Source organism: Lentinus tigrinus (genome assembly GCF_003813185.1).
Source record: "Lentinus tigrinus ALCF2SS1-7 unplaced genomic scaffold L226scaffold_8, whole genome shotgun sequence".
NCBI lineage: Eukaryota > Fungi > Basidiomycota > Agaricomycetes > Polyporales > Polyporaceae > Lentinus > Lentinus tigrinus.
In genome coordinates this window covers 358,958-371,771 of record NW_027137917.1, presented here as the reverse complement: position 1 = coordinate 371,771, position 12,814 = coordinate 358,958, and the positions used below count along the sequence as shown (strand labels likewise).

Here is a 12,814-nt window from a genome sequence, read left to right as displayed (position 1 = left end):
CTCGGGGATCGGCAACTGTTGCTTCCATTCAAGGAACCGGATTGCCTTGCCCGGGCGGCGAGTGCGCTGGTAGAGGACATGGTTAGAGTACTGTACCGTCGAAGGTAGGGTGCCCTGAAGCATTCCTCTCTGTCGTCGCCGCAAGCCCAACTCCATCGCATCGTCATGAGAGGAGTCGCGACACGATGTGCTCGGCATCATGTACAGAGCCTGGACTGGCACTGTAAGTATGCTTCAGTCGTGCAGCCCAACCTTGCGAAACGGAGATCGCGCTCACCGGGCACATGTCGCGCCACAAGCTCTTGCTCAGACCCACATCAACGGAGAGTTGGGCACATGAGCGACTGGATCCTGTACCATACGCAGTACATGCACTCGACTGCTTTCCTGGTTATGTACAAATGAGGAAGACACCAAGGCTGCAGAACTCGTTATTGGGTCGGAACGTCAACATCATGACAGGAAGACTGGAAGACTGGTAATATTTCTTCTCAATCGACAGCGTTGCGGCATGGCTGGTCCGTGTAGTCGTTAATGATATGAAAACATGACAGTTCGCGGGAAAGCAGGATGGCCACGAGCGCCTCCAATCATACTCCTCTTCGTCTCCTCCACCTCTCGCATCGCACATCTTCCGGCAAAATAGACACAACATGGACTCCTCCGAGCTGTACCACATCAAGCAGCAATTCACCCTCGGTCTGTCACTCTCCTCCATTCCTCGCCCAACGTCCGCCAGTCTGACACCTCACCGCGTTCCCTAGGCGCCTACAAGTCTCTCGTCGATCTCACTCTCCCGGATCCCTCCTCCCCCGACTACACCCCCACTCTTATCTATCAGGCCCGCGCACATATAGCCCTCGGAGCTCCAGCTGCAGCGGAAGCCCTTGTCCCTTCAGATACCGAGAATGTTGCGCTCAAGTCGGTCGCAGCCCTCGCGCGCTTCGTCGCTGCAGATGCGGAGGAGGCACGGGATGCCGCCTTGGAGGAACTCCGGGACCTAAGTGTCGAAATTGAAGGCGAGGATGCGGAGGCTACTCCTTGGGAGAAGGGAACTGTAAGGGTGCTTGCGGGAACGGCGTTCGCAAGGGCGGGGGAGATCGAGGAGGCCCTTGAGACGCTCGGCGCGGCCAACGACACGCAGAATCTTGAAGCGTACGTGTCAAGTCTGAATTCCATCCCCCTTGTCTGTCTTTGAAGACACCTGACATCCTACCTTCACGTTGTCGTTGTGCCCTGCAGCGTCGCATATACCGTCCAAGTATACCTCTCCATCAACCGCCCCGATCTCGCCCGCAAAGAGTTCGAGCGCGCAAAGCGCTGGGCAGAGGACGACCTGCTCCTCGAGCTTATCGAGGCGTCCATAGGACTCGTCACAGGCAAGGACGGCTACTCGGACGCGCATGCCTTCTACACCGAACAGCTAGCGAACCCGTCCCTGACGTCTCCGCACCTCCTCACCGCGCGCGGTGTCGCACGGCTCCTGCGGGGCGAGGTCAGCGCGGCGCAGAGTGACTTGGAGGAAGCGCAAAGCCAGCTCGGCGGGAAGCCCGACGCGGAAACACTTGCTGCTCAGACCGTCGCCGCGGGGTTGGGCGCTGCGAAGTCGACAGATGCGGACCAGCTCTTCAGGTGGGTAACGTCCTGGCATGTTGCACTTATGCAGAGAGGTGGCTGATGCTCCTCATCGTGCAGCCAACTCTCCTCGGAGTATCCTAATCACCCGTTGGTCACCGACTATCAGCAGAAGGCGGACCTCTTTGACGAACTTGCGGCCAAGTTCACCGTCCCTGCGCTGGCTACGGCTTCGGCCTGATGTAGACTTATCGACGAGGATGTATCGTTATTCGGAACTTCAACCTTTCTCTTTTCGGTGCCGGACCAGTATTTACCTCCACTACTGATGACAATATCGCAAGCTGCAACGCGATACGTACGTTAAAGCAGAGCGCAATGTCAGTGCCCCGTCTGCATAGGTGCCAACGAATGCAAGACATCCGAGGTATACAAGTTCTGCGTCTGGCCTGTCCTCTGCGCAATGATTATTGAGTAGTCCACCACCCGGACACCTACGCGCATGACCGTCCTCCGCAAGTGACTAGTGACAGCCTGTCACCCTGTCAATCCTTAGCATGTCCTGTGATGTCCAGGTCTCGGCAGTGGCGCAAACGTTAATGGTTTCGTCGCCGTCTGCATTGTGAAGGATCTCCTGGAGTGACCAGGGGTTCATGGTTCGCCGAACTTGCCGTTCGCAACAAGGCCGCGTAACTGCGCAAGCCGCCAAGGACGTCTTCATCGGGGTGCGTAGTTAATACTTAGCTATACGCATTGTCCAGTTGCTTCGAGCTCATTTAGAGGCGCACACAGAGGAAAACGCCGCATACTTAACTAACAGGACGCAAACGGAGCGGGGGCCCCCTTACGATCCGGACCAGTCTTTGCCCTACGTCTCCTAACATGGAAGAGACCGGGAGAGATTTCTCCGCTGGAATCCGCTCGAAGAGGCTGGATATCGCGGGCTAGGCCAGTCGCGGTGCGCACTGAGTGGAGGAGGTGCGTGTGTCTTACAGTAAATGTTGGGAGGTCTTGGATCTTGCAGTTAACAGGCGAATGGGTACAGGAGGACGCCTCTTGTGGCCAATTAATCCCTGACAGTAATTACCTTATGTTATATGCGCACACACTCAGGTTACAGCCCCATAGGTCGTCGATAGGCCATATGCTTACCGCTGAGTACAAGGTCGACTGCATCGAGCTCAACGCGGAGGCAAACCGAATCATATCATTTCCTACGCATATGTAACCAAAACATTCCGAAGCCCATAATCTATACAGCACTGGTGTTTGAACCGTCATCAAGCACCATGGCTAGTAATACATGAATGACAATGGCACGGCGCGAAGTGCCTAAAGCGTCCGGCAAGCATATCGTAGCGGTCGTGAGAGGTCGTGATGCTGGGGTATCTATGCAATGCGTGAGTACTCCTTGATACAGCCTCAAACACAACCATTGCTCACTTCGTTTCGTTCCTAGCCGGCGAATCTATGAGGTCGCAGAAGGTCCGGAGGGGAACAAACCTCCGTGAAGGAAGATGTCTCGTAGGTCAAGCGAGCTCTTCTTGCGACGGACCGTGCGCTGAGCGTGCTCCCTTGGCACCACGTTGTCGTGGCCCGAGCTGTCGCGCGACGTGCTCCTGCGGGGGAACGGCATGTCGTCGCTCCGACGGGCCCGTTTATGGTCGGCCCCGGAGTGCGACTGTCCGCGACGCTTGGAAAGTGTCGGTCCCGATGGGGCCGAGTGGGCATGCAAGGGTACAGGAGAGGAGGTGATATCCCAGTTAGCTGACGTGGTAGAGGTGGAGCCAGACATGTCGTATACTCGTGTGTGAGTATGGTCGTTAAAGTGGTATAGGTATCGCGAGTCGGAAACTCAGTGGTTGACGTCTACGCGAGAGGCGTGCAAATGGCGGTGGGGAGGCCCGCATGCGCGGGAGTGACGCGGCTTAAGTATATTTCGAGGACCCGGAGCATGGGGATGCGTGTGACGGGGCTCAATTCCGTTCAGCCACAATACTTGGTTGTGTGGCCGGATAGGAGTCGTCTGAGGCTGGAGCCTAGGACGTCACTAAGCAAATTGGCGGGGGAACTCGGCGTCGTGACTCGACCCAGACGGGAATGGAGAGCGGTATGGAGCCCGAGTCGAGACTCCCGCAATCTTCTTCCCCCGGTGGTCACTGGTGCAGATGCGGTGCTGGAGGCGGGTAGCGGTCCTGTGCATTTAACCGCACTGATATGGCCGCTCTGAGCCTTTTATCTCTCAGGTTCAGGTCGCACAGGCCGTATGTTGAGGGCGGTTGGGCTGTGGACAACGCTGAGTACTTCATACTTACAGGCGGAGAGTACACATCTCCGTCTTGGCATCCGACTTGCTCCAGAGTCCAGCCTTGCTCCGCGGGCGGGCGAGTCGCGTGGCTCTCAAATGGCGTGGGACCCAGCGCAGACGCGGATGGTCACACTGTGACATGACGCGTCGCCATGGGTGCTCTTGCCCTTTTGGTCGCGTTCTGGCTTCCAGGCGCGATCCATCACTTTAATGCTCAATCCTCATGCTATCCTCCACGGGCTCATGAGGTCCACAAGCACCCTCCCATACGGGACACGCGGGCATGCAGTTAATGTCGTCGAACCTTGAGCCTCGGCACGGGCAACTACAAGTGGTGCGAGGTATTCCGCCAGAGCGTCTGCGAGAAGGCGAAGAGGAAGAAGCTCGAGGCGTACGTGTCTCCATGCCCATAAAACATGACGCAAGACGTGTTGCAATGGAACTTGACGGGGCTGACACAGACGTGGAGATGCGGGATCCAGACGACTCGGATGCTGTTCATTTGCCTACGAAGAGGAAGGCGTCCGAGGTGGAGTCGGACAGCAAACTTCACGAAGCGGGCCCCTCTCACGCGACCTAGCGAACGGAGTACCACACGGAGCAGTTCTTCCTCGACGCACTATCAGAGAGAATGCAGGAGTTCCAGACGTCCCGGGCTACATTCCCCTCGGTGGCTGCCTTCTGCGTACCATCGTATGGGATCTTCTATCGGTCGTGCGCGACTGCCTTGAATCCCAATATCTCCACGGTCGGTCTGTCGGCATCACCAGCTCATCTGAAGTTTGGGTATGTCTTCCTCCTTCCCTCACTGTATACTGCACCGTTTTTTTCTTGCGCACCAGTGACATCATCGCGCACGACAGCTCGAAGAACATGGTGGTCACGGGAGGATCTACTGGTGTGCATGCAATCCCATGCCGATCCCTCCCTCCACCCCCACCAGTCACCGTCGACGCCAACGGCGAACGCTGACATCGCTGCCAGATCTTTCCTCAACCCGGCCCGCAACGGTAAGCGCCCCCAGAGTACGCTTACGAGCCGGCTTTCGAAGCCGCCGCCATGATTATGCATGAAACTTCCCATCCTCTAGCTAGCGCAGTGGCGCTAGCATTAAGAGACAAATGGATAGTTGTGTGGATTCAATATTCAGCATTTCAGCGCCGCATTGACATACGTAGTCGGACTGAATATACCTGCACATTGTGTTCTGATTGCTGGCCTTGGTGACAAGAGAAAAGTGACAGATCACTGGCTCTAAGTACAGGATACATCGGCTCTGCCGGGCCGAATGAGGCTAAGCGAGCGAGCCACTGCGGTTGGCCCCGGCAGCCCCCGGCGGTGGGTGTGGCAGTGGCAGAGGCCTTGCACTTGTTTCATTCTTGTCTTGTCAACAGCCGCATAGTAAGTACCCCCCGTGCTCTTACACGCTTTCGCCGACTGCATTCTAACTATACTACCGGTACCCTTGTTGTGGGTATGTAGGTTGATCGCGCCAGCCGTATTGAGTCGACCAATCCTGCAATCTTCAAAGTCGGAGGGCAATCGACTAGAGAAGCGAAAGTACTGGTATGACTGCTCTAAACTGGACAACTCACCGATACGAAACTGACGCGTGTGAACAGACTCTCGAACTTACGGCTGTACAGGAAAGGATCTACCTCATCTCCTACGTCCAGAAATAGATCTAATCTTGTCCAACAGTAACATGCAGGAAGCCTCTAAATTCGAAGGTGGAGGCCACACTCGCAGGGCTCTTGAGGACCAGATTGAAGCGCACTCTCGAGCCATAATCGACATCAAGACTCGCCTGAACATGATGACCCCAGTGGCGCGCCTTCCCCCTGAGCTACTGTCCACCGTCTTCACGCTCCTCGCCGCAGAGAGCTACGAGACGAGATGCGCCGTCTCGATGTATACCAGCGATTCATACAAGACGAACATCTGGATACGGGTCGCGCACGTCTGTCGCCACTGGCGGGCGACTGCGCTGGCTACACCACGCCTTTGGAGCTACATCGCCATCACGTCAAAGCGCGCCGCGGACGAGCTCCTCGCGCGGTCCAAAAAGGCGCCCCTGCACCTCGTCGCAAACGTCCCGTCGCACGCAGACGACCGCCAGAAAGCCGTCAAGGGGGTCATGGCGGAGTTCTTCCGCATGCGCGCACTGCACCTCACTGGGAGCTCACAGGCCATCTGCGAGCTCTTTCACAAGGTCAGCGTGCCCGCTCCAATGCTGGAGAGCGTCAAGCTGGCTGACCGGAGCCCGTACCATGGCTACTCGATGGCTATGCCTCTGGTGCTGCCTGCAGATCGGGCGCCGCGTCTCCGAAAGTTGGAGGTCAACGGGTTTTTGTTCTCCTGGGACCATCCTGTGTTCTGTCCGACCCTCACTTCGCTCTTGCTTTGTGGCCGGTCCGGTCCAGAGCATCAGTCGCTCGTCGGGTCTTTCGAAACCTTCATCTCCGCGCTCGAAAGAATGGCCGATCTGCACGTGCTCGTGCTGGAGCATGTCGTTCCACCCGCCCCGTCCGGAGCTCCCTCCCGCAAAGTTCCCCTCATGCACCTGTCCTCCCTCCGTATACAGTCAGGCGACGCGGAGTGCAGGAGTCTACTTGATCACCTTACCCTGCCTGCCAACGTCTGCTTTCACATCACCGTCAACGAGGGGGTCCTGGGGGCCGCCAACATCTTCCTCGCGCTCCAGAACCATCTCGCATCGTCCGTGCCTCTGCGCACGGCGTGTATCGAGGATACATATGGTTCGCGGTTGTCTCTCAAAGGCTGGCGCGCAGAGTTGCAGAAGATCCCACCCCCGTACGAGCCGGTACAAGCTGCCGACCTGCATCTGGAGACCATGACGGAAGGAGACCGCATCTCGACCCTGTTGCGACCCTGTACCGTCTTCGCCGGCGTCACCATCCTTGACATCCGGGTAGAGGGTCCTGCTCATAGGTGGAGATGGAAAGACATCTTCGCGGGGATGCCGAACATACGTCACCTGTTGGTATCCAGAGACCAGGATGAAGAGTTCATAGAGGCACTCTCGCACACTGACAGCGATGACCCCTCGACATTGGCTCTTCCCCGCCTCAAGATACTCAAACTCGACAACATGCGCCTTCTGAGCCGGGATTACGATCAGCCACCAGAGTTCCTCGACCTCCTGATAGATGCCCTCATCAAGCGCTGTAACTGGGGGTCTCCCCTGCTGGAGCTGCACATCAAGGAATGTATCAACATCTACACCGAGGACGTCGCTCGCGTTGAGCAAATCGTGCCTGAGCTCACTTGGGATGGCGTCGAAGAGGCGGAGGTATCCGAGGAGGAGGACGAGGATCCGTATGATGGTTATGGCTATGGTTATGACTACGATGACGACGACATCGATGACTACGTTGTGGATGCAGACGACTTGATTTACGAAGACCTCTTCTTTGGTGGTTTATATTGATTCAGTATGTAGAGTACATACATCGACGCCTGATCGAGATCCTCCAGATTCCAATAAGTAACATATGACGATTCGTTGGCATACCCCGCGTAGCTCAGTCCTCGAATAATGGGCGGAACGCCTGCAAAGCTGATAAGCATACATTTCGCTCGCGAAAGCTAGTAGAATGCACACCTTTGTCCCACCATCGTCCTGTGTGGGCGCCATCTCCACATCGTCCACGAGCTCGAAGCTGTCCGTCCTCCCACGAAGCTCTGCGGGTGCAAAATCCGTGCGGTCATCCGCCTGCCAGTCGTCCTCCCATAGTTCGTCTTCTTGTGATGCCTCCTGCTTGACGCATGCCTCGCCAAACTCGACCTCGTCTGCGTCACCTTCCAGCATCGCCGCGAATTCCTCGGCACTCATGTGCTCGATCCCCAGGCCTGACTCGATGATTGCCGCTTCCACGGCGGGTGGTAGTTGCGACAATTGCGAGCTGGGGAGAAACAGCGGCTCCTTCTCCGCCGCCCTTCCGACTTCCGGCTGCGAGGGACCCGCGCTCGGGTACGCGTTATCGTTATAGTGTTCGAACTGATCCTGCGCCTCGGGTTGCTGAGCGGCCGTGAGGATGGCCCATGATGGTGGCGGCTCTCGGGGAACTGGCGGGGGATGCATCTCTCGCACCATGGACGCTCGATCCGCATGATGCACAACCTTCATGGGCTTCTTCATCCTGTGTCTCTCTCTCTCTGTGCGGTGGTTGCTGTCGTCCTCCAACGGGCGCTTTCGACCATTCGAGTCCCCGCCAACCCGCAGGCCCGGGGCTCGCTGCCGCTTCTGGGACGCCTGCTGGGAGGACTGTACATGACTTGTGGCAATGATGAAAAGCGAAGTGAAAAGCTCGTGATCCACCGAGATAGAAATCAAGTCGGCTGGGTCTGTGAATCGTATCTCTAGTGGGAGTTGCGACGCCTCTGCAAACGCGACGGGGGCCTGTGACTGATATGTCAGAGTGAAATAGGACCTCGCGCAGCGTATGCTCACGTTGAACTCTCGAAGATGGAAAGACAGCGTCATCGAGCCAGTTTGTAGATCATACTCGTCGAATTCTTCCGCACTGATTGTGAGCTCCGTAGCCAGGTGTGGATGACCTATAGACGTAGTCAGCGTCAACAGAACTATCGCGAAATTGCTCGCGATCGTTACCTTTGCTATCCACGGAAGACTCGTTACTCCGTAGCTGCACTTCCTCGTCCCAGAGGTGCCAGATGAGCTGCGGGTCGGATTTGCTTCCTTTCCCAAATGGAAAATGCTCCAGCAAGCTCTTCAACGCTTTCGAGCCAATGACCAGCCGAGATTCATTCGGTGCGTCAGCTATGCTAGGCGCTAGGTTATTCGCTGAATTGAGTGCGAGACGATGGGTCTTGACCACTCCTGGGGGGCGAGCATGCGATAGAGAGCGCTCAGTACGCGCATAAATGAACGCTCCGGGACTGAGAAGGGGAAGGGTGCGCATGATGAGCGTGGATATGATATTTACCGTGTTTGCAATGTAAACGCACTGTCAATCTACTCTCAAGCGAGTCGCATTCCTCGTCCTCGTCATCCATCTGCGGGTTCTGCGACGGTCCGTCGGTGATGATTAGATCGCACTTCTCGCATCCCTTCTCGTTTGTCCTGTGCTTCAAGATTGAGAGAAGTGACTATATGCACATCAGAAACCGTCTGCAGACAAATCCAGTGAAACGTGCCTTCGTAGCGATTTGTCCTGAAATTGACGGCGCGTCCCCGACATCCACTGGTCCAGGATTGACAAGGTATTTGCTGAAGAAAGACCTGGGATATTTGAAGCGGCCATACGCAGAGTGCGCGGAATTCGTGGAGGAGAGTGCGAGAGTTTCGGGTGTGGCAACGAGGATGACCTCTTCACCGATCCTGGAAAGACAAGAAAGAGCCCTGGAGAGATCTGGGGAAGAGATATGGTGAGGATAACTAGCTGGCAGAAGCCATGGCGTACGTTTGAAGGCCGTCGCGTCCACAGTCGCTTGCATGATCCTGAGGCAGAGGGCGATGGTGAGAGGTGGTGGTTGTCCGTGAAGAGGTCTGACGCGCGCCGCCACGCGTCAGGCGCGCGCGTCGCGTCTGTGGCTAAAGTCACACTCGCGCGGCACACCTGTCAGTACTCAGACTGTGCGTCGGACGTAGGGCAGTGTGCATACGGTGGAGGCCTCGCCGTGTGAGGTGTGAGCAATGTTCGAGTCTTAGAGATGGCCAATCCCATTCGATTGATCAGCATTCGGTATACGAAAAGTACAGGAAAGCAGCTAGGTGACCCATACAGGCATCTCAGCAGCGAGTTGCTCCTCAGTCAACTCCTCCTCATCGGTCTCTTCAACCTCTTCCGAGTCCGTCTCTGCATCCACCGGATCGCCATGGATGCTCATACCATCACTGTCATAGCGATCTGAGTCCGAGTCTGACCAGCAATCACCGGAGGGGCCATCCATATCCTCCTGGGCATCCCACTGAACGTCTGCAACGATCTCCTTCAATGCCTTGACGTCCACAGCCTGCACTCGTATGCAGGTGTAGATATGCAACTCAGCTAGCGGAGAGTTGGCAGATGCGCGAGACTTGAGCACCCTGATGAAAGCCGGGAAGAACTCGACTGCATCGTTGGCCGTCACAGCAGGTCGCTGGCCCCGACGGGAATGAAAGGCAATGTATTCGAGTTCAACTCTTCGTAGGTGCGGCAGAAGTGCAATGGAATACTTGGAGTGCGGACGAGATGTGGGATGGAGGGCGTCAAAGAATCCTTGGGGAGGATCGAGGCTGTCAATGTGGAGTTCCTCCAACTGAGGGGTTCGAGCGAAGAACTCCCTCCAGTTCATCGTCTCGTACAAGCCCGACATCGAAAGCCTCCGAAGAGTCCGAAACCAAACGCCGACCTGGCTGCAGATAGCGGGAAGCGGTATGGGCATGCCAGCTGATACATTGAAGCTGAGATCAACTGGCCGCCGCTCGTAAAGCGTGGACCCTGTCCATGTCATCAAGTCCACGCTGCGGGAACTCGTCCCCAGACTTACGTCTTGCCAGGGTTCGGTCCGTGTGAAGTCCTCGGAGAGTCGTTGTGCAATCTCTGCAACCCCGATATTCCCGTAGGTACGAATGCTGATGCTGACGATGACCGGGGTGGACATATGTCTCATGAGACGAGCGCAGTCAACGACATCTCCTACGAGTCGGATGGAGCGAAGGGCGGGGAAAGATAGTATGCGGGTAGGCGAAGGTACTTTGGTTGTGTCCGCGGGGAGCCGTGGAATGCTCTCTTCAAGCGTGAGGGACTGCAGGGACGGCGCGAGAAGCTCGAGAGCCAGCAACAGATCCTTGAATCGCCCGACCTCCGGTGACCTCTTGCGTCCCGAGCGATCGAAGAAGGCTGTTACAGTGAGACTGGTCACCGATGGATTCATAAAAATCGCGTCCTGCCACTTGACCGGAAGGTTCCTGATCTCGAGGTGCCGCAGATTTGGGAAAGCCTCGGGAAGCGCAACGAGTGTCTGTTTTGCGGGGGCAGTCCGCCCATGGTCAGATTCCCCGCTGTCCCGGGCGTCTAGGGTGAGCGTACGTAACAGGCCAGCAGGGAGTTTCATTCCTGCGCATAGAGTCTGGAGGTACCGCACGGGAGCCCGGAGCAGGAGCTCCTGCAGGCGATCTGACTCTCGGGAGAGTCCCTCCACCGCCATCTTGACAACCGCCGGGCGAGGACCGTAGCGTGGGACGAACGTCGTCACAAATAGTGGCGCTTTCTTGGAACGAGCGATGAAGTCCAGAAAATGTTCGTTCTCCATGTCGAGTGTGATATATGCCCAGAGAGCTGGCGTATCCAGTGCAAGGAAGCGCCAGGTACGGCAGACGTGAGTCGTGACTTTGATCCAGTGCAGAGGATGGCGGTTCACGCGGTCGTAGTGTCCGTTGAAGTAATAGTCCCGGGCGACCGAGGTCATAATCTCCGCAAGGAGTTCTCGTGGCAATCTCCCTATAGGAGTCAGCATATTCAGGCCGGTTTTGATCTCCATGATCGCAGCTTGGTAGGCCTCTATCGAACGCAGCATGGCCGCACGAACCAAAGGTATGTCGGCCTGAGGTACATCGCCAACAGCACCACCTGGCAAACTGGAAGACGTTTCAATAGATGTTGCACACATAAGTCAATCCGCACGAACCCCGCGGCTCGGACAAGCTCTCCTACGGTTGGGACGCGCACCGATGGAGCGCAAGGTTGAGAGCTCATGATGGATCACGTGGCACAGCTGCGATGCGGTTTCCTCAGGACTTTCCATCAAGCGTGGTTCTACAAGTGCACATACGATTTACAGGTTTGCAGGATGGTCTTCCGATTCGCGTTACTGTGTACAGTGATGTCGATGAACATGGTCCACCCGGCAAAGTTGTCCGACCCTCTCAGCTCTGATAGCCTCTGATGCACATTTGTCAGCACGCCCAGGCCTAACTCCCGGGCCGGAGTGGCCGAATAGCACTCTTGATTCTTGAACTGCCACTACTTCATGCCAGGAGCTGGAAGCGAGGCCTGAGGCGGACATGTCACTAGGCTAGCCTAAATGAAACGCTCAAGAAAAACGCCAACCAAAGGCCCTCGTGTATAATCGAGACTTCGGCACTACCTAGCGGGAGCTTGAGGGCCGTCCCGACGGTCCTACAAGTAACGTAACATTCACTTCATCACAGTGCTTTCACTACCAGAAGGCGTCGTCTTCGAGAGGATCGCGATTAAAACCATGGTAGAAATTGATCATACTGTTCACCTTCTTCATCTTCCTCCCAATCATCCGTATCCTCGTCCTCGGAGTCTTCGTCTTCGTCATCGTTTTCGAGAACCTCCTCTTCCTGAAATTCCTCCTCCTCCTCATCGTTACCCTTCTCCTCATCGTCGCTGCTCTCCTCCTTTGACTCGACCAGCTCTGTGATCCTATCCCAGAAATCCTCCGGAACTATGTCCGCGAACCGATTAACATCGCCTTTATCAATGTTCATACATCGCACGAGGTGCTGCTGCAGCAGTGGAATACCGTAATTGCATCGCTTGATGAGAGTATCCAGTAGAGCGTCGATGAACTCTATCTCCATGGCGTAGTCCAGGGTACAAAGCCGCATTCTTGATAATTTCACCACTTGTAGACTAGGAAGAATCAGCGACCGCTGGCGACTGCCGCGCGTGCGATTCGGAGTGGCGGATAGTGCTTCAAGGAAGTCATCGTCCTGGTCGTAGCAATCCACTAGGAAACAGATCTTTGTCATGCTCGCGAACAGATCCTTCCACATCCAATCACGGTGATCTATGCGGACCTCAAGAACAGAGACGTCCGACATGACAGGGTTACAAAACGGTGATGGGGGGAGGGGTGTATCGATGAGTACATCGAGCTACAGGTCGACGGGGTGTGGTGAGTCAGTCAGCGATTGGACCACCGGCTCTATAG

General features: G+C 56.2%; 6 protein-coding genes across 6 annotated transcripts; 2 read left to right on the top strand and 4 right to left on the bottom strand.

The window, feature by feature from the left end:
- The first annotated feature begins 555 nt into the window (after positions 1 to 555).
- On the top strand, positions 556 to 2,092 carry L226DRAFT_483997 (coatomer complex protein). Its single transcript, XM_067677036.1, has 4 exons — positions 556 to 699; positions 765 to 1,155; positions 1,243 to 1,632; positions 1,696 to 2,092. Exons 1-4 carry the CDS (start codon positions 654 to 656, stop codon positions 1,814 to 1,816), a joined length of 948 nt encoding a protein of 315 aa, XP_067536919.1. The 5' UTR covers positions 556 to 653; the 3' UTR covers positions 1,817 to 2,092.
- Positions 2,093 to 2,763: 671 nt separating this feature from the next.
- Positions 2,764 to 3,461, bottom strand: L226DRAFT_533462 (uncharacterized protein). The gene is made up of 2 exons (XM_067680461.1): positions 3,019 to 3,461; positions 2,764 to 2,964 (listed from the first exon to the last, which is right to left on the bottom strand). The coding sequence occupies exon 1, from the start codon at positions 3,368 to 3,370 to the stop codon at positions 3,044 to 3,046; it is 327 nt and encodes a 108-aa protein (XP_067536918.1). The 5' UTR covers positions 3,371 to 3,461; the 3' UTR covers positions 2,764 to 2,964; positions 3,019 to 3,043.
- Positions 3,462 to 5,273: 1,812 nt separating this feature from the next.
- L226DRAFT_559453 (uncharacterized protein) lies at positions 5,274 to 7,455 on the top strand. The gene is made up of 4 exons (XM_067683302.1): positions 5,274 to 5,284; positions 5,366 to 5,449; positions 5,506 to 5,529; positions 5,585 to 7,455. Exon 4 carries the CDS (start codon positions 5,589 to 5,591, stop codon positions 7,332 to 7,334), a length of 1,746 nt encoding a protein of 581 aa, XP_067536917.1. The 5' UTR covers positions 5,274 to 5,284; positions 5,366 to 5,449; positions 5,506 to 5,529; positions 5,585 to 5,588; the 3' UTR covers positions 7,335 to 7,455.
- On the bottom strand, positions 7,306 to 9,415 carry L226DRAFT_611743 (uncharacterized protein). Its single transcript, XM_067686308.1, has 7 exons — positions 9,331 to 9,415; positions 9,065 to 9,279; positions 8,854 to 9,016; positions 8,520 to 8,747; positions 8,358 to 8,464; positions 7,509 to 8,306; positions 7,306 to 7,455 (listed from the first exon to the last, which is right to left on the bottom strand). The coding sequence occupies exons 1-7, from the start codon at positions 9,362 to 9,364 to the stop codon at positions 7,429 to 7,431; spliced, it is 1,572 nt and encodes a 523-aa protein (XP_067536916.1). The 5' UTR covers positions 9,365 to 9,415; the 3' UTR covers positions 7,306 to 7,428.
- A 167-nt stretch (positions 9,416 to 9,582) lies between these two features.
- Positions 9,583 to 11,747, bottom strand: L226DRAFT_611742 (uncharacterized protein). The gene is made up of 3 exons (XM_067686307.1): positions 11,684 to 11,747; positions 11,540 to 11,626; positions 9,583 to 11,489 (listed from the first exon to the last, which is right to left on the bottom strand). The coding sequence occupies exons 2-3, from the start codon at positions 11,605 to 11,607 to the stop codon at positions 9,638 to 9,640; spliced, it is 1,920 nt and encodes a 639-aa protein (XP_067536915.1). The 5' UTR covers positions 11,608 to 11,626; positions 11,684 to 11,747; the 3' UTR covers positions 9,583 to 9,637.
- Positions 11,748 to 12,070: 323 nt separating this feature from the next.
- Positions 12,071 to 12,704, bottom strand: L226DRAFT_611741 (uncharacterized protein; the record flags this gene model as incomplete). Its single annotated transcript, XM_067686306.1, has 1 exon — positions 12,071 to 12,704. One exon carries the CDS (start codon positions 12,702 to 12,704, stop codon positions 12,105 to 12,107), a length of 600 nt encoding a protein of 199 aa, XP_067536914.1. The 3' UTR covers positions 12,071 to 12,104.
- Between the last annotated feature and the right edge of the window lie 110 nt (positions 12,705 to 12,814).

What these genes read in the sequence shown, in the direction of transcription:
- L226DRAFT_483997 (XM_067677036.1), top strand. Translation starts at nt 654, where the DNA reads ATGGACTCCTCCGAGCTGTACCACATCAAGCAGCAATTCACCCTCG. An exon ending in CAAGCAGCAATTCACCCTCG is followed by an intron (nt 700 to 764) that starts GTCTGTCACTCT and finishes CGCGTTCCCTAG; the next exon opens with GCGCCTACAAGTCTCTCGTC. An exon ending in GATGCGGACCAGCTCTTCAG is followed by an intron (nt 1,633 to 1,695) that starts GTGGGTAACGTC and finishes CTCATCGTGCAG; the next exon opens with CCAACTCTCCTCGGAGTATC.
- L226DRAFT_533462 (XM_067680461.1), bottom strand. Translation starts at nt 3,370, where the DNA reads ATGTCTGGCTCCACCTCTACCACGTCAGCTAACTGGGATATCACCTCC.
- L226DRAFT_559453 (XM_067683302.1), top strand. Translation starts at nt 5,589, where the DNA reads ATGCAGGAAGCCTCTAAATTCGAAGGTGGAGGCCACACTCGCAGGGCT.
- L226DRAFT_611743 (XM_067686308.1), bottom strand. Translation starts at nt 9,364, where the DNA reads ATGCAAGCGACTGTGGACGCGACGGCCTTCAAAC. An exon ending in CAGGACAAATCGCTACGAAG is followed by an intron (nt 9,017 to 9,064) that starts GCACGTTTCACT and finishes ATGTGCATATAG; the next exon opens with TCACTTCTCTCAATCTTGAA. An exon ending in AGGACGATGGTGGGACAAAG is followed by an intron (nt 7,456 to 7,508) that starts GTGTGCATTCTA and finishes TCAGCTTTGCAG; the next exon opens with GCGTTCCGCCCATTATTCGA.
- L226DRAFT_611742 (XM_067686307.1), bottom strand. Translation starts at nt 11,607, where the DNA reads ATGAGCTCTCAACCTTGCGCTCCATCGGTGCGCGTCCCAACCGTAGGA. An exon ending in GAGCTTGTCCGAGCCGCGGG is followed by an intron (nt 11,490 to 11,539) that starts GTTCGTGCGGAT and finishes AACGTCTTCCAG; the next exon opens with TTTGCCAGGTGGTGCTGTTG.